The 19,196-nt window shown below is 36.5% G+C and overlaps 1 protein-coding gene across 8 annotated transcripts in view; it reads right to left on the reverse strand.

Moving 5' to 3' along the window:
* The window catches only part of LOC145693117 (uncharacterized), a 41,975-nt gene extending 31,609 nt beyond the window's left edge, over nucleotides 1-10,366 (reverse strand). For 2 of the 8 annotated variants that reach the window (XM_081768827.1, XM_081768826.1), the window contains exons 1-2: nucleotides 10,210-10,366; nucleotides 3,833-3,991 (exon numbers count right to left, since the gene is read on the reverse strand). In XM_081768827.1, the coding sequence (XP_081624953.1) occupies nucleotides 3,833-3,991; nucleotides 10,210-10,244 (194 nt within the window). In that variant the 5' untranslated portion in view covers nucleotides 10,245-10,366. Of the gene's footprint in view, nucleotides 1-3,832; nucleotides 3,992-8,835; nucleotides 9,515-9,801; nucleotides 10,061-10,209 lie in introns of those variants that run through there. The other 6 variants (XM_081768833.1, XM_081768831.1, XM_081768829.1 and 3 more) reach the window with 6 other exon arrangements.
* Nucleotides 10,367-19,196: the final 8,830 nt, after the last annotated feature.

The raw sequence follows: 19,196 nt of genomic DNA on the forward strand, positions 1-19,196 counted from the left end.
GTAAATTCAAAACAATTTCAATTTAAAACAAATACATTGTAAAACTTTTCCGTAATGAAACATCTAGGGAAAATTAAACATTTAATAGGGAAATCTGTTATCAAAATGTAAAAACAAGTAGATAGAAGATTATTTAATGATAAACATTGTGAAACTTTATAAAAATCTCCAAATTAGAATTAACGTTTACTGGAAAGCATTCGTTATACACCAGCGAGCATATTGTGAGCAGTGAGCACAGGGAAAATAATTACGAAACTGTTTGCAAACAAAAATTAGAGACACTAATGCAAGTGCGACAACATTTTTTCTTTTTTGGTATTGTCATGAGTTTTACACATATGTTACAATTTGATTCTTTCCCACATAAAAAATAAATAAAATAACCACAGTAATAGAAATGACAGTTGCACCTCTGTGGGGGTTCGAACCAGCTACCTTCGGCATACAGACTCGTTGCTTTAACTAACTGAGCTATTTGTTTTCTTACGCAAACTGAACATGTTATACGGTAAAGATGATTTTTCATTACGATCGTGCTACCAATTCGTCCTTTTCCATAGGTAATTTCAACTATTTGCTCTATCTAAACGCTAATACTTGGCATAGATTCATATATTTGAAGTTTGCAGATAATGCATGTAATAAGACATATTAGAAATGTTTCGTTGAAAGTTTCGTTTGTAGATTTAATCCGCATTTCTCTCAATGACATAGATGTCGTTGCTTCGTGTTGAACTGTAGAATTCCCTCGAGTTCTTGGAAATTTCCCACTTTAGCAGAGTTGGTAATTCTCGTAATTTCGGTCGATTTAATGTTTTTTGCTTCTAATTTATTTATTTTAAGCTAATATCTAACACAAATATTTAAAACGGGCTTGTTATTAACGTTTCCTGCTGGGGAAACCTTCCGAAATTTCGAACATATAAAGAAAACGGAGATATTTTCAAAAAACTTCAAAATAAAGAGACGCGTCATTTATTTTGCTCATGGTAGTACATCGGATTTTTGATTTCAACCTATGTTGTCACTCAACACGACATACTCTATCGGCGTGCTAAGTTTTCTTGAGATCGGCCAAACGGTCTAGGAGGAAGCGTTTTTCGGTGATTATTCCTCGATGGTACATCGGATTTTTGATTTCGACCTATGTTGTCACTCAGCACGACATACTCTATCAGCGTGCTAAGTTTGGTTGAGATCGGCCAAACGGTCTAGGAGGAAGCGTTTTTCGGTCATTATTCCTCGATGGTACATCGGATTTTTGATTTCGACCTATGTTGTCACTCAGCACGACATACTCTATCAGCGTGCTAAGTTTGGTTGAGATCGGCCAAATGGTCTAGGAGGAGTTCGCGGACAACCAAACGGCTAACCCGAGTATAAGAGCTTCGCTTCGCTCAGCTCAATAACACTAGAGATCAGCCATTCCAGTTGGTCTAGTGGATAGCGCGTGCACTTTTGATGAATGTGTCCCGGATTCGATTCCTATTGAGTTCGTCGGGTTTGAGTTTAATGCCCCTTTCACCAATGAGGCTATATGAAATGTAACCCTACAGTTTAAGGTGAGGTTCGAATCTCGCCGTGAAGCGAACTCGAGTCTGCCACTCAAAAGACGCGTACGCTAACTATATAGTCGCAAAGGAGCTCTCGATTTCCATTGGGTGACCACTTAAAATTTGAACGCATTACAGTAGTTCAGATACCACCTTAAACTGTAGATCCACGTTTTATATAGGTTCGGTGTTCGAAAAGGGCGCAAAAAAAAAAAAAAAAAAAAAAAAAACTATAAAAACTAAAACAGTGGTCATGTAAGAGCTAAAAGAATAAATAAACTACAACATAAAATAAAAGCCAAAAAAAAAAAAGTAATAATAAACAAAATCGTAAAAGCTACAAAGAAAACTCTTTCAGAATATCAAATATTTTTATCCCGCAAATAAATTGGACAGGAACAATGAAGCCCGATTTGAAGATTTACCATCTGTTTGGTTTATTCTAGTACCTTAATACCTCTTCGTTAATTAGTACAGTCGATTCCGCTTAATTTGAACATACTAGGACTAATCCATTTTGGTCCAATTAACCGAACTAATACATAATATTTAAATTATAATATAAAATATGTAGCAGGTAGATAAAATATAATAATTAGGTATCCATTTAAATGCTGTGTTGAACCAAAACACAGATAATATTTGTACTTTAAACTGTGTAGGAAAAATAATACTTATACATACATAAATGATAAATTTTGTATTAAAGAAAAACAGTACGGTGTAGTCTGTCTTTCGTTTCAGAAACTGCAGTTCTACAAAACCAGCACAGTGGATATCTGAATCCTTCCCTCCTTACCTTTTTGCATAAAATAATGCTGTAACTCGACTATATATAAGCAACTCGACTATGTACAAGCAACTGTCAGAGACAAACTTTGTTGTTTGTAAAGTGGATTATTTTTGTACTGAGATTTCTGGCTGTCGAGGAACTTAATAGGTTTTCATCAACGGATTCCAATACATAATTAATCAATTTTCCTCCATACAACGTCTTTAAATTTCTTATTACCCTCGTGTCATGACAGCACTAAGAATGTTGTATTAGAGGGAAGAAATTACAGCCTTATACTTTTTAGATTATCTAAATGAGAGAGTGCAGCATAATTATCGAGAAGCAACAGTATTTTCCTTTGTGCACGTTCCAATTCGTATATAAAAAAGTCACCCACGCTTTACTATTGGCATAGTACTCTACTGGTAACCTTTAAAACATCAAGGCTAGAAGGCTAGCACCTTTTGTTATGAACCTTTTATTCGTCAGTACCTGATGCACTTGCACCGCAAAACACAGTCCATTGTCCATTGTCTTTTTATACTCTGACAGTGCAATGTGCTTATAATACAAGGAATCATGTACGTAGCACGATAATAGAAGCCGGTTTCATCAGCGTTTAAAGTATCGTCTGCAGAGAATTTTTTTTTAAAAAAAGAAGTTTTTATGCCATTGTGTAGCGCTTACATTACTCGCAACACCCTTTCTTCATGCACTTTTATAAATATGAAATTGTGCTTTGCTTTCCATCGAGACAACCATCGGTTGCTTTAAAATCATTGTGTTCCAGTTTTTTTAGCGATCTCCTCTGACTTCATTTTCAAGATTGGGCCGCTGATACTCACGCTTCCCCCGCTAACATAAAAACATTGATATAATGCATCTTTGATTTCTGAATTCTTTCCCTCACGCTTTTTCTTGGATATTTCTGGGATTTCCTTCTGAAATACCCAGTCTTCACTTATGGAAGACGAGCCACGGTAAATTTCTGGCTCGTCTAAGTAAAAGTCTACGATTGTATTCAATGGCTGGCTTTTAATTTTATTCAGGAAAGTAATTTTTCTTGAAATTGTAAAATCTTTTCTTGGCATCCTGGCAAATATTTAATTTAAAAAAATAGAATCCACACTGTAAATGAATATCGCTAGGTATATACCTTTATGTAATAACGGTAGACTCTTAAGTATGTGTGTACTTGCCAAACGCACAACAGACAACTGATTTGCATTAACGTTGGTGTTGCCAAATACATAGTGTACGTAGTATTGATATATTTTCGAAAAATCTCTAAAAATATTTCAACAATTCCTGAATTCCCTAGGCTGTTACTGTTCGAATTAAACATTTAAATTATGCATTATTTCATTAATTTGGTTTATGTTCTTTGAGATTTAACTCGAAATATAGCAGCTGTCTCAATTAACCGGTGGCCAAATTAAACGAAATCGATTGTGTATCAAGGTTTCTAACATATAAATATTGCATTTATCCAAGTACTTACATATCGTCTCCAACTAAAAAGTGGCCCAACTCAGTCGGAAAATTATCAGTTAACGCATCATGTTCATTACTACCAGTTTCATCAGTAGATATTGGTTGAGCAGATACTGACGTAGCCTCGCCTGGGTCAATTGGCTCAGCTCTGGATACAGTTGAATTCCTGTAATAACAGCCTTGATAAAAGACAGAACTAGGTAATTCGACACTTACTGCTCTATGTATATGGAAAGTATCTGACTAACAATTTACGTTTAATATGGAGCTATGGTATTCTCTTTGCTTGTGACTGCTGTTTCTTGGATTCTATTTTGGAACATGCTAGTTCTAGTGGTACTAAAACTATCAACCAAAGAGCTTACACTTGTGCCCAATACGTAGAGGGATGTGACTCTACCGTGTATCCGAGGAGTTCGTTGCCAACTGAAGAACTGTACGAATTCGTCTTTCTTTACGGACAGCCATGTTTATTAAGCTAAAGACAAACAGAATAATGGTATATCTGAAATCAAAATATATTGGCTTCGTAAATATCTGAAAGAAGGAATTTCCAGCTACTTGTACAATTTAATCTATTTGACTGAAATAGCTATTATCACTCAATTTCTTTCACTAATATAGTTATTGCTAAGTGGAGTGTGATATTCTTTTAAGGACTGTACTGAAAAAGAAGTCCATGGAAAAGAGTAAACTTACCTACATCTACCAGTCTAACAGCGAAGCTGATACCATTGATCAAATTGCCACAGAGCAACGGAACAGAGTGTCATTTTTTTCCCCTTGGATACAAGGTAAGTTTCTTTATCCTTAAGTAATTAATATGTATCCTATAGCTACCATTCGCAAATCTTGAATCGAATATATTTATATGTTTGTAATTGCCGTCTGATTTGGAAATTTAAAAGGAAAAAAAAATCCCTTATTCTTTCCAGATAGAGGCTTTTACTTCTGCAAACCTTCAAAGTTAATGAAACTTCGCTAACTTGAAAAGGCTGTAGTTAATTCATGAAGCATTGGTCGAGAATGGTACTTGGTGTGTTTATTATTCATGTAAAGTTGAACCATCTGACAACATTTCAGAATTTTAAAAGATGATGTTTTCGAGAAAATGGCGATTTTTGAAAATTTTGCAATTTCTCGAATTTTTTGCGGCAAAACAGTTGTACACAGAAGCGATACAAAACTTTTTTTCAGAAAGCGGGTAGATAGGTCTTACCAACCGTAAAAACAGAATTTTAAAATTCGAACCGGAAGTGCTCGAAAAAAATTCGCAAACTTCGACTTTTCAGATAAACTGACGTTCATTTGTTAATTTATGTACAAAAAGATACGCATGCGCAAACCAAACTATAATAAAATATAGTTTATTTATATCCTTATGTACATGCCACAACAAGAATTATGACTATCTGTCTCCATAGCTGAATGGTGGGTCTTTGAAGTTGACTATTTTCCATGTCTTTTACAATTCAAAAATTGTACTCCCCGTCTTTGATGGCCCATTACTTGGCGGGAATTTTTTTTTTCGACAAAACCAAAAAATATGAGTCTCTTTAAAAACATGTTTAGTTGCTATAAAAAAGTTTCAACAATATCTGAGATCATGATGGTACAATTTTATTTTATTTTATTTTATTTATTTATTTTATTATTATTATTTTATTATGCCTGAGTTGAAATGAAAGGCACCAATATTAAAGTACACTAGTTTTCGGCTTCCCCCAGACCCCACGTTTGCTCGGCCTACGCCCTCACACCTCAGATTTTAGCCTTTGCTTCTGTTCTTCGCACAGCAATACATGTATGGCATTATTCTTTGCGAAAAAATTTAACCCCTTTTCTCCTATATTTCAATTAAGGTGAAATGATAAAAACCCATGTCGGCTCAAGTACTGTGTTCAAACGTTCATTTCAAATGATTCACCTGATCTCCCCTAATAATTAGACTGACAATTTTGAAGTCATTTTATGTATTAAGAAAAAAAAAAATTGCAACCTCTCGTGAATCTTCGGAAATGTTGTGGCATATGGCCATTTGTTTTGAATAAGAAGTTATATACCATGTCATATTACTGACATGTGTCTTCTTTTCTTTCCATCTTTTCCCGTCTCTTCTAGAGGAAATATCAAGAAACATTGAAACATGTTTTTAATTATTTTAAATGAAAAGTTTAGGATTTCGAGTTATGGCCATCCTAGTATAACAATTGTAACCCCAGTCTTTTTTCTTCAATTGTAGGGGAAATATCAAAATACGACGGAACACGTGTCTAAATACTTTAAATGAGAAGTCCATATTCCCATAGTCGCAAATTTCATGTCTCTGACCTGCAAAGAATCCGGACATTTAATATAATAACTGCCAACTCTATCCCCCCACCAAATTTCCTTGTCGAATTTCCAAAAATCCTTCCTTAGTGCTACCTTTGATAGTGCACAGGTCCTATGCACTGTCAAAATTTTAAGTTTCTAGGTTAAGCGGTTTGGTCTGGGCATTGATCCGTCAGTTAGTCACTCATTCGGTCAGTACTACTTTTTTTCTTCTATAGAGAGATTTGTAGACAACAAATATAATTTTATCTTATATGCCACAGTTACTTATTTTTGAACCGATAGTCTTTTGTTTTCTGTTTAGCGGAAAGATTAAAGTGTGAGAAAAGGTATCAGCAATTTTTCAAAATTAAAGACCAGGATTTGTTCTGAAACTAAGGGAACACGGTGGCTCAGTGGTAGAGCAATTACCTCTGTTGCGTGGGGTCCCTGGTTCGATCGCCGGTCCAGAAAAGTTGTGGTGGACAACATTGTAATCGCGGGCGTACTTCAATTTCCTCCCACTTGCTCATTCCACCAATTCTACCATCATCATTCACTTACCTTAATCACCGTGTCCCTTACCCTAAAGGACATAACCGTGAGATGTTAAACTGAAAGATTTCATTTTTGTTCTGAAACTAAGATAAAAGAGCCTATACAACTATCAGACGTGTTCTGTAATGTAGGTTTGGGTTGTCCGAGCACAACAGATTCAGGTAAAATCCATGTAATCTTGGTGGCTCAGCACAGACTTCAAGAATAATAGAACGTACGGAGGACTGAATAGCGTGATGGTTATAGCGTCGACACGGTAAACTTGAGATCCGGGTTTGATTCTGGATCCAGTACATTTATTCACTCCTATATCTATTATTTATGGTCATGTTTGTGGCGATTTTCCCCAGCTTCATCTACATCGGAATGAAAGTGACTTCCAGGATACAATTTGTAAGACCATTAGACGTTTTTCTTTTAAATCTCAAGCGCCTAATTAAAGAAAAATTTTTGAGCACTGTTTATAATCACTTTGTGACCGCTCTTTAATTTTACCTGTACTGAATGGGGTAGTGCCACGTCGTCCGATGCAATATTCTGCAACGAAAGAACTTCACCTTTTAAAAACAATTATTTCTAGTGGCCTTTGAACTTGTCCTGCACAATTAAAAGTAAAAGTTAATAACTATGAAAGTTTCTTGCTGACGTGCACAGAGCAAAGAATACGGGTTTTCAGAATTTTTAGGAAAAAATATATAGCGCGAAGAAAAATGATCAAAAGAATGATTTCTGAAAGCTGTACATTGCTGAATTTCACAATACGTCACAGAATAACACACAGATAGTGAAGTGGAGCACGCAGGAGACGTAGTTTGCACGGATAATCATTTTGTATTGATAGCTTTATTTTCAATTTGCAATTCTAGTGAAGAGGGTTAGAGGCTGGGAGATTTTTCAGTACATCAATATGATGGTGATATAATACTATAAAACATGGGTGAAAATTAAGAATGATATGGAATCTCATTCTGAAAATTACAGGTAAAATCTGTAAATTCACAATGGAAAAGCAACATATAAGGAGCTTATTTATGTAGGCGGAGACCATGTAAATCATCCGTGACAACAGAAACTGCGTCCAAAAATGTGTTTCATTACTATGCAACTTGACCAGCTTGCACAACGATGCGTGTTTTTCACATTGTTCTCGTTTTATGAGAATCATACCAACTTTCGCAAACTTGTTTGTTCATTATGTAAGCTCCACGCGAGGATGCTCAAGCTTCACGCTTCTCTGAACCGCAACAGGAACAATTCTAATTCGAGGTAATTACCTAGCAGAAATTGAAGCGTGCATTTCTTAAGAGTAAACGTTTTAGCGGCATATAAAAATTGCAGGCATATTATAAATCTGTACTAAGTTTGTGAGCAAGGGCAAAGAAAATAAGAGCCTGGAAGGCACTTGAAAATAGTTAGTGAAAGAATTGTAGGTAATAGTATACAACAGAACCTCATCATCTTCTGTGCGCGTGGATACTTCCTACTGTTGCACTATGTATAAAAATGATTTTATTACATTTAGAAGTGGTAATAGAACACGCAAGAAACCCAGATCATGTATTCACACTCCAACATGAAGTGTGAATACACCGTGATCTGCGTTTCTTATGTGTTGCATTACCACTTCTACATGAAATAAAATCATTTTTATACGTAGTGCAACAGTAAGAAGCATCCACGTGCACGTGACATGCGATATGTTTCAAATCCCCCACATATATTCACACACTACGTACAAAGGCACATTATTATTCTTCGCATACCATAAAACAGAACGAAATGAAACGCAAACCGACGTACTTTTTATTTTATATTACTCAGTAATTAAATGAAAGTCGCCTTGTTACCTCATTTTCAAGTTCCTAGATCCTCAATGAATAATCCGTAAAAGACTGCACTTCGTGAGTCCTCGCTAAATGTTGAGGTATTGTCGTATACTATATCCGAATTGTAATTTTTGAATAATTATTTGTCGTGAATAATTGTTATTCTCAACTTTATCTGCTCAAAGTGAAATATCGGGATGTGCCATCAAGATTCGGAGGTAGATGTAAACAATGGCATTTCTCAACCACGAGAACGAACAGTTATATAAGTAAATGTTCACACAGAGAAATCTTCCGTTATTAGCATACCCACCTTCATTAACGCACCTGCTCCCTATGGATCCTTGTTTCAGCTGCACTGATGCAGATTAGATGCAACAATAGATTGTAAGACTACTTAAGACAGTTTGGTAGGTGTTTATCGCACCGTGCAACCCTTATTTGTAAATACAGATCGTCACCTGTTGCATGATAAAACTTAACCTAAGGTTGTACAATGCATGAGGATAATATATTCATGAAAATATGTGTATCAGGTGTATATAAATCTGTCCTTGAACTATTCATCTGTACAAAAGCATGATCAGATAGATCTTCGGTAGTAACCCAAAGTATATTATCTCACCCAATCTTGCAAATATAAGATCTCCAATGTTACTTCACAAAATACAGCTGAGCAAGCAAAGGGGGTTGGAAGTCCCACAGGGCCCGTTTTTTTCTACCTTTAGGGCTATTGTTTAGCTTTGGGGAGCCAGCTTTCTCACCTACTTTTATGCGATATTCTATTTCGATTCGGTCGTTTTATGATTTCGTACGTTAAATTAGGAGCCATAGTATAAGTAGTAGTAGTGAAGTAGGAACGGGTTAGAAGCTCCGCAGGGGTTCATTGGATTCTGTTCTCGATATAAAATAGGCAATCACTTCCGCTTACATTTACGGTTTGTACAGTTCCTCTGCTACCTTCAAAAAATTGTGTACGATACCTTTTTGATCACTTTTGAACACCGCTATCAACTCATTTCTCCTGTAAATCTTTTTTTTTTTTTTTTGCCACTTTTGGCCCCTAATACTAAACAATTACCCAATTTAAACAAAAACAAGGTATTATGTTCTGGAGGCATGAAACGAGTTGGGGGAGATAGTAAATACCATCTGTGAATTCACTTGAAAAGCTAGTATCCATTGGACAAGTTTTGTTCATGAGTGATAAACCTTCAGGTTTATACGGTATATGCTTAATATTCACACACTTCAACTGTACAACTTACTGGACATGTACCTTAATCAAATTTCACGATAAGAACATTAGATTCTAAGCGACTTATTCACAGCAATAAGCGCAACTACCTTAAAAGTTATTGTCAAGTGGTGCAAGGCAAAATTTTCTATTTCTGATTAGAATATACTACATACTGATACCGCAAGCCATATAAACGCTAACCCAAATGGAGCGCTATTCTTCACTTATATGCTGAAAGAGAGCATTAATTTATTTAAATTTTTGTTTTCAAATTTCAAAACATCGGTTGATCTGTTACTACTGTTTTGTTTAGCTCTACACGCTAAGACCCATAAGAAGTTGTTTACACACGATAAGGGAATTTTTCAAGTGATGCTATAGACACCAAACTTTATGTTTTAAAGAGTTAATTTTGATTATGTTTTATGAATTGAACGTCACACTTACATTCCTCTCAGCTTCAGTTTGCCATTTGTTGACATCGGTGATTCAATCAATTTAACCTTTCACTTATGGCTGCTCCCAGAATTTCCCACAAATATGCATTTTCCCCTTCTCTGTTTTAAAAAATCCCGCTCACAAAAAAAATATCAATCCCGTTAAGAATCAATATTGTGCTAAAGAAGTTAAAAAAAGAATTACTCTGCGATATTAAATTAACATTATTCCCATAGTTAAAAAAAATAAAATTTAATGGGTTAAAATTTAAGACTATGAAAAAGTATTTAAATTTAAAAAGTAATATAAAAAATAGTAACAATTAAAATTAACTAAAAAAATTAAAATGATAATTATATTACTGTGGAATAAAAAGTGTATAGAATTTATAACGGTTACTGTACAATTTAAAGGATAAAATCAGGGAAATGGAAAATTAATAGATTATTACCGATATCAAAAGTTAACTATCACAGTAAATTATTTAATTAAAATGTTATAAAATAAAAAAAAGTTTTATCAATGAAAATTGTGCATTTGAAATTGAACTTGACAGTGCAGGGAAAACATGACGCCAATGGCATCATTAAATTTTTGGGGAGGATTTTGTAATGCACAATAATTAAAATTGCTTCATTTCGCTCAAAGACGAAAAAAAACGTAAAAACTAATTACTCAGTGAATTACTACATTATTATGCATTCCTGCTTCTCCTTCTCCCTCCGTGACCACCACAATACCATAACCATTTTAGTCTTGTAATCTGATTTTTTGTCAAAAAGTTGGGGCAATGCCCCCAATCCCCCCATAACTCCGTCTATGACATCTTCTTCAAACACATACATAATGAAAATTCATTTACTATGTATTTATATAGGAATGAAAAAATAATTTTGTAAAGAGGAAAACAGAACTATTTTTAGTCAAGTGAAAACACTGCTACTCCCTTCCCAAACTAACAGACAACTTAGAGAAGTCTGAAGAAAAGACGAACAGAAAAAGAAGATTACAAAGAGTGGATAGAGGAAAGTGGGTGAATACTACACAGGATGGTAATACCGCGCATCAAAGTTTCTCTATGATATCGCAGAGCATGGTATTTGTAATGGCAAGTGACAGGTAGCGACGTGTCCTTAGTGCTTTCGATTGGTGTATAAACCATATTCCACTTCGATATATAATCTCCCTCTCTTCCCTTGTAAGAACTGCATTGTCCTGTTTTGATGTGACCAAACAAACCTGTTATGAACTGTGTACAAAGATTGTGTGGTGATTGGCGATACTATAGCTATATGTAAAGTTTGCTTAAACGACTAAGTGATTATAAAGTTGTTGCTGCAATGCATATCGCTAATAAGATATTTAAAGTCATTTAACCCTGTGAGGGTTTGTCTTCTAGGCACAACAGTTGTAGTTCACTAAGAAATGATGAATCGTGGATATGTTCTGAGATAGATAGCTATATTTGTTGAAAAACAAGAACTTCCAACAACCAAAATATCCAGGAAGAGGAAAAGGTTTATGGACGAGCTGGCAGTTGATGAAGAAGTAACTGAAACTTTAAGAAAAAATTAAAGTTGGTGTTTACTTTAAGATCCTTGACTCACTGACTGCTCAATTACTAGATCGCTTTTCAAACCAATCCTTGGCCTTAATGACCCAAATGGCTTTCTTTTCCCATGATGGACTTAACAAACTGAATGAAAGTCTCCAGTCAAATATGATACAAGAATTGTGTGATTTCTACCATGTAAAAAATCGTTGTGTTATTTCAGCGACATGCCTACGTGTTAACACGATTGTGGTTAGAACAACTCACTCTCTATTTGGAATTGTGTGTCAAATGCCGGTAGTTGAAATGACACACAGCCTGCGTGTTAAATTAACACACATGTAGAATCTTCGGTGTTGTTTTCTGCGTAATTGCCAAATATGTTGGACATCTAATTATAAAGGCTTATAAATTGAAGCTACAGACAAACACAGTAGAAAGAAATACTTAAACACACCCAGGTATACACAAAATTACAACATGCAAACCGCGCGATGTTTTCAATTGTTTTACATAATGTTTCTGAAGAAATATGTCAACAGCGAGAAACAACATCGTATTACTGTGTCACTTCTACACTGCACTAGAGCTCACCAGTCAATACTGGGAACTATGCTTCAAAAATGGCGGAAAACAAGTAGAATCACGATTAAGAGGCAAACTTATTATAAGGATATAACAGATAAGTTTCTTATCATTCTTGAACAAGATGTTGGTGAAGGTTGTTTCGCACCATCAAGAAATACTTCACAATGAATGTTGGGGAGGACGACAAAATTTTTTTTGAAGATTTTCTATATGAAGTAGTTTACTATTCTTATTTTAAAATGATCATCTTCGGTAAGCGCAAGCATGCACACCACATGATTTTCCAACACAGAAAAATGGTTACATCAACACCACACACGGAGTTATTTCAACACCGAAATAGGGTCGTAGTAACACAGAAGTGGAGTCGAACTAACACCAAAAACGGTGTTAGTCTGGTGGTCTGACCTTGTATTTTAACACAGGGGGTGTTGAATTAACACCAAAACGGCGTTACATACTTTGACCTTGAATTATGACACAGATTGTGTGTTGAAATTATAAGAAAATGACGTTGCAGTAACACAGGGCCTGTGTTATATTGATACTTGATATGGTGTAATATTAACAAAAAATAATTAACACACTACACACTGTGTTACTTTCTTCGTGTTGGTGCAACACCACCACAAGTAACACTCAACACTTTTCTCCATACTACCGACCCCGGTATGGTGTCGAATCAACACCGAAAATACTAACACAGATCCAAATTTAACACCGCTCAACACCGGTTGTGTTGTTACCTTATACATCGTATAAGGTAACATGGCCCGGAAGTTTTGGGCAACCAGTGTATATATGAATTTAATATTTATTAAAATTTTATTTTTAATATATAATTAATCAATGACTTGATTTGAAGTAGACCGCAAAATTTGCGTTAAGTTCCTTGAACTAATGATTTTAGTATATTTAGAGGGAAATATATGGTAATATATTTACATTGAATAATTATTCGTATATTTAGCTAAAATATAATATTATTTTGGGAAATAAGGTAATTTCTGGTCGTTTTCAATCCTTTCCAGTCAATTTTCATTCATATTTTTGGCTTTGGGGATCTTCGAAAGAATTCAAAATTTTTATTTCAAAAATCTTCTTTAAAATTTTTCATTTGTAAAGTCAGCCATAGTAGCTTCTTGGAGCATCCCTTTGTTTAACCTAAATTATCTGTGATTGGATCTTCCGCAATCACAGTTGTGGTTGAGATTTTTCGGCTCCTTTGATCTTGAGGAGTACACCTATCATCGTATGATTACGTCACAATGATCTTCCAATTAGGAATCTTCTTCCTGTTGTCTTTGTTCTTTTGGTTGATGAAGCCGCCATGATCAGGTGTGTAGTGCGTCTGATCTACAGAAAATCAACAATCTAATTCAGTGTGATTAGCTGATAGTGGACAAATTTTTGGAGTATGAACTCTTGAGGACTGCGGCGCTAGACAAATTAGTTTGACTTGCTCATTGTGAAAGGGTACGAGGAAGCAAGTTGCGGGGGTCAGGTTTGCACGTTGTCGCCGGAACCGTGAAGACAGCATGGCTGCAGTCCAGCTTTAAAATTGTTTTGACATCCCAAACTCACCAGGAGGTGAGGGGATGAAGAAATTTAATCCATGATGCCTAAGGTAGATATGTGTCTCTGAGGTGAACAAGTAAGTGACTATTTTATTCAACAAAATTCCCTTTTCGGACGAGTTGAACATGCTAAATTTCTAACCTCTTTCGGATTGGAGAAAAGTGTTATGTTATTGGCGTGGTGATGTCCACCAATATGTGCTAAACGCTGCGTAGTTTTCCCTAAGTTATACAATGTACAAAATCTGCGATGTGACATAAAACACTCGTTCAATGGAGGGGGGGTAAAAATTGTTCTTTTGGAGTTTCAGTGTGGATGTTTGTTACCAACAGTCCATGAAATGTGTATACTTTCGAGTACATACATTTCACCCCCAAAATTATATTTTGAATATGTAATCTCGTATATTCTTTTTTTTTAATTTATTATTTTTCCGTACTGCTATATTACATAATTAAATCCATTCTCTGGTTTGTGCTCACCTTCACTGTAGTTTGAATACGATGAGACAAAATGTATACAAAGTTTCGACTCACATTGATAACAAGGGTGCTTGCATAGCTATTGCTAATGGGAGATACTCGTCAGTGACAACACGTTCGTTATGTATTTTAAATTCCTTTCACCTGAGACCGGAAATTCGAATATTAAGCACATAATTTAAGACTTTTTTTTTCCAATTCAAAATTAAAGCTGAATGGTCGACGTCCCATACGTCCTCGGTAGAAGGGCAGGGTGTGTGCTATATTATTAATCTGTTGAATAAAGTGATTTTTTATATGTTTTAGGTTAAGTTAGTTAGATAGTTAGGCTAGGGACTAGGTTAAGTGTACTTTCTTTTCATGTAGATTTATTTAGTGTATGTATTGTCTCAAAAGAAAATGTTTTGTTGTGGAATCAAAGTGGATGAGGTCTGAGCTCATACAAGGGAGGTCACCTTGTTGGTATAAATCCTCCGCGCTGACCCTACTTTCACAACGGTATCTAAAAGAGAAAATACTAAGAAAAGAAAGTATAGTATGTGGCACACAGCCGTAATAAGTGGTACCTGTGTAGTACAAGGCTCATGTGGTTATAGTAGTAAATGTCTTTATTTTCAAATTGTTTTTGACTAAACTAAACGTATGTAGAATTGTTCATGATATGTGAAGAGAGTATGTAATGCAATGATGGACTTACCCATTCAGCTATGTCAAGAATTTTCCTCAATTTCCAACCTTTGCGATTTTTTTTTAAATGTATTCTCCTGTTATTTCTTATCATACAGAAAGTTAGTGTAATAAAGTGTGCGAGTCGAAACAAAATCTTTCATTGTCCAGTGCAAAGCTAATTATTTTAAAACTATGTAGTAAAGTAACTTCAATAGTATTGTTGGTACTCAGAAAGTAAAGTGTTTAAAGCAGTACGTAACGAAAGTAAATATAGCGTCTTGAAAACTCACAGAATCGATTTCACTTAGTGTGACCGGGGTTGGAATCACAGACCTGCCAGGAAATTTCACTTCGTTAATAGGATCAACTAAATTCACTTTGGCATTCAGTTTTTTTTTCGAAATTCCATCCCGTTGCGCGATTTAGATTTGATTCGAGATTTTTTTTTATCTGGGTTAGTAAACACAAACATTTAGATTTTCGAAGCATTCACCGTCAGTTTCACTCTTGGGTCAGTGTCTTGTTCTGTCGGGTTGTGGTTTGTAACCTTATCTCTTGATGGGATGCAGGCTATGACCTGCGGATCGGGATGCTGGACTGCGAGTGAGAATGAGGGAGGCTTAGAAATCTTCACATTTTGGGACGATTTGAGTTCTACTTTCCGGAGATGATTGGTGTAGTGGATGGGTCAGTGAGTGTTGACAGCTTGCCCGTCTGGGCCCGGTGGGTTCGCGTTCAGCAATCAGTGACACATTCACGCAATCATAGTCTTAAGGAAAGTGAACGTCATACAGAAACACAATATCAGTATCATCATCATTATTTTATTTTATTTATTTACATTTTATTTTATTTATTTATTTTATATGACTTTTTTTTTTTTTTTTTTGTAAAATTGGCGTTCCACAGCCAGGATCTGTTATTTCAATCTTTCGCGAGTGCTAAGTGAATCGTATTGAAAGAGCAGTGTAATGTAATGGGGACTGTTGTGACAAACGACTCCTTGAACGATGTGTAGTCACTCTTGAGTTTGTATATGTGTAACTTGGGGAAAACAATTTATATGAAATGGAGATGTCTGCTGGTAGCAGGTCAAGTACTGAATCCCGTAGCCCGGATGAATATGTGTGTTGTAGTGAGGAAATACAGGGCTTCAGTGTGTATTGTGACGGTTGTTCTGGATGGGTGCATGCACAGTGCTATGGTATAACCGACGAGCAGGTAGAAGAATTGAATAAGTGTAGTGAGCCCTGGTTTTGTAAAACGTGTGTGGCCAAACAGCTGACTGTGCAATCGCTTTCCAAGTCACAGGAAAGTGGAAGTGAACGGAACACCGCGACGCACGACACGGGAGAGAAACTCTTACACAACGGTGGAGAGAGTGTCGGAACTGCAGGTTCCCCTGCATCCGTGACAGACCTTGCGAAAATGTTAGAACGTTTTAGTCAAACTTTAACTTTAACTTTGGACCAAAAATTTGAAAGGGTTGACAGTATTACGGACCAAAAATTTGAAAAGGTTGACAGTATTATGAACCAAAGATTTGAAAAGGTAGATAATAATTTGTACGCGATGAATCAAAAATTTGATATGTTAAAGTCAGAAATGATGCAAATTGTAAACGAAAAAGTCGATAATGTAAACAAGGACGTATCGGACCTCCGTAACGAAGTTCGCGATTTATACACTTCGGTGGGGGAATTTCAGGATACGATAACAACGCGGGTGGACACCGTTGAGGAGAATCTCCGGTTGTCAGTAGAAAAGCAAAATCGCAGATGTGATCAGCTCGCTAAAGAACTATCGCATCTCGAGTCGAGCACCCGGAAATCGTATGACGTACTCGAGGCTAAGATCCAAACTTTGGTGAAGGATCAGGAGCAAAGTAAACCAGGTCGTGTCGGTCGCAAGCGGTCACGTGACTTTGTTGGTTGTGACGGGGTTGACTCTGACGGAACAGACTCTGACACCCGAGTGGATGTACCAGTCTCTTCGGTTGGGGAGACTCGTACTGTCCCAACGGTGACAGTCTCTGTCTGTCAGCCGACCAGAGTTCACACTAAGAATGTCTGGCCGTTTGACTTAAATTCACATTCGTTGGTTACGAACAATTCCAGTCCCGCCTGTGGGGATATCGTGAGTGGTCAGGTTGCCTCTAGGGCTTTAAATCCTTTATTGACGTGGTCTAAGGCTTCGGTCTCGACTTCCAATGTATGTAGCTTAAGTCATGTAGTGTCCAGTACTGTTGCAGATAGGACTCCTTCGTTTGTTGGAATTCCGGAGGGAGTATGTAGTCACACAGTGGTATCGATGCCAAGCAACTTACCTTTTGGACCAAATTATACTTCTTATTCGAATTTTGGACAAAATCATAATAATGCAAAGAGCCCTGTGATTGGCTGCAACTCTCCCCTGAATCCCGGCAGATATGAGGGATGTTCTGGAAATAGGGCGTTAAATTTAAGGCTGTCGGAGCTAAATCTCTTACCAAACTTCACTGGAGAATATGGTTTGGCCAGGTCTTTTCTAGAAAACTTAGAACAGGCGTTTAAGATAATCTCTGCGTCGGAATACGAACGCATGGTTTTGGTACCGTGTTGTTTGTCGGCTGGGGCCAAGACTTGGTACCAAACGGTCTGTAAAGACATCAACAGTTATGCTGACTTTGTGCGTCTATTTAAGGAGCACTACTTCTCGGCCAGGATGGAACGCCTGCAGAAGAAATTCATCCAAGGAATGAAATTTGACCGGTCCAAGTATAACCGGCTAACTGACTTTGCCTGGAAGGTCATAGCCGAATACTATGCTGTGGCACAACATCCAGATGAGACAGAACTCATTGAAATAGTCCTAGATTGTCTGCCAGCTGGAGATGCAAAATTGTTGCGAGCCGTGGAGCCCAAGAATATTCAGCATCTGATTGTTAAGATAGCCGAAATAGAAGGTCATCCGGAACCTGTGGAACCTGTGACAGATAAGAAATTCAAGCGTCTGCACATTCGGCAGGCGAAGATAGGAAAAAAGACCGAAAAGAACGGAAAGGCGCAACAGACTAAAGACACTTCGTCGCAGACGGAGGAGGACGAAGTAAAGAAGAATGGTGATGCCAAGAAAAATGGAAATGGCAATCAATTCTTGGGGAACCGAGGTCGAAGAAGAAATTTTCAGGCCAGAAGACCCTGGTTCAACAACCGAAGGCAAAACTGGGGGAACGGAAACCAGAATGCTCCATATGTTTCCAACCCTAACTACCAATCGGGAGCAATGAACTTTGGATGTCATCGAGGTGCATCCCAACAGTGCGCGCCGAGTTCGAACCACATACCGGGAGCGCAAGCCTATCCGGGATACATGCCGAATTTGCCTCCTGGAGGAGGAGTGGCAACTCCCACATCCACTCCTTCCCCAGCGGTGAACATGGCTATGTCCACTGGTTGGCCTTCACCGTATACGACGTTCATGCCGCCGATGACGCAGCCACCGGAAGCGATTAGGAATAGTTCAGAGAATGCATGTCGCTGCTCTCACTAAGGGAGATTGAGGACTGCGATATGGATTCCTTGAATAGAAACAAAACATAGTCAAGAAAAAAAAAGAGAATCGTAGGTTAAATTTAGATTAAGGTAATTCTTGTTTGTTTTGTGTCTATTTTGTGTCCAATTTTCCTTTTTTCCGTATAGAGTAGTTATAAATTCTTTGTTAGGATTAAGGTCACTGAAAAATTGTCAAAACATTTCCTATATTGATTGCATTGCATTAGTGTATTTTATGATTAAAATGTTAGGATAGAAAAAAAAAAGGAGCTTAACTTAGGACTTCTAAGTTAGATTTTTTTTTTCCGAAGCTCCCGGAGGATGTTACCTTATACATCGTATAAGGTAACATGGCCCGGAAGTTTTGGGCAACCAGTGTATATATGAATTTAATATTTATTAAAATTTTATTTTTAATATATAATTAATCAATGACTTGATTTGAAGTAGACCGCAAAATTTGCGTTAAGTTCCTTGAACTAATGATTTTAGTATATTTAGAGGGAAATATATGGTAATATATTTACATTGAATAATTATTCGTATATTTAGCTAAAATATAATATTATTTTGGGAAATAAGGTAATTTCTGGT

The sequence above is a fragment of the Thermobia domestica genome, chromosome 8, assembly GCF_964235325.1.
Source record: "Thermobia domestica chromosome 8, izTheDome1.hap1.1, whole genome shotgun sequence".
Taxonomy (NCBI): Eukaryota; Metazoa; Arthropoda; class Insecta; order Zygentoma; family Lepismatidae; genus Thermobia; species Thermobia domestica.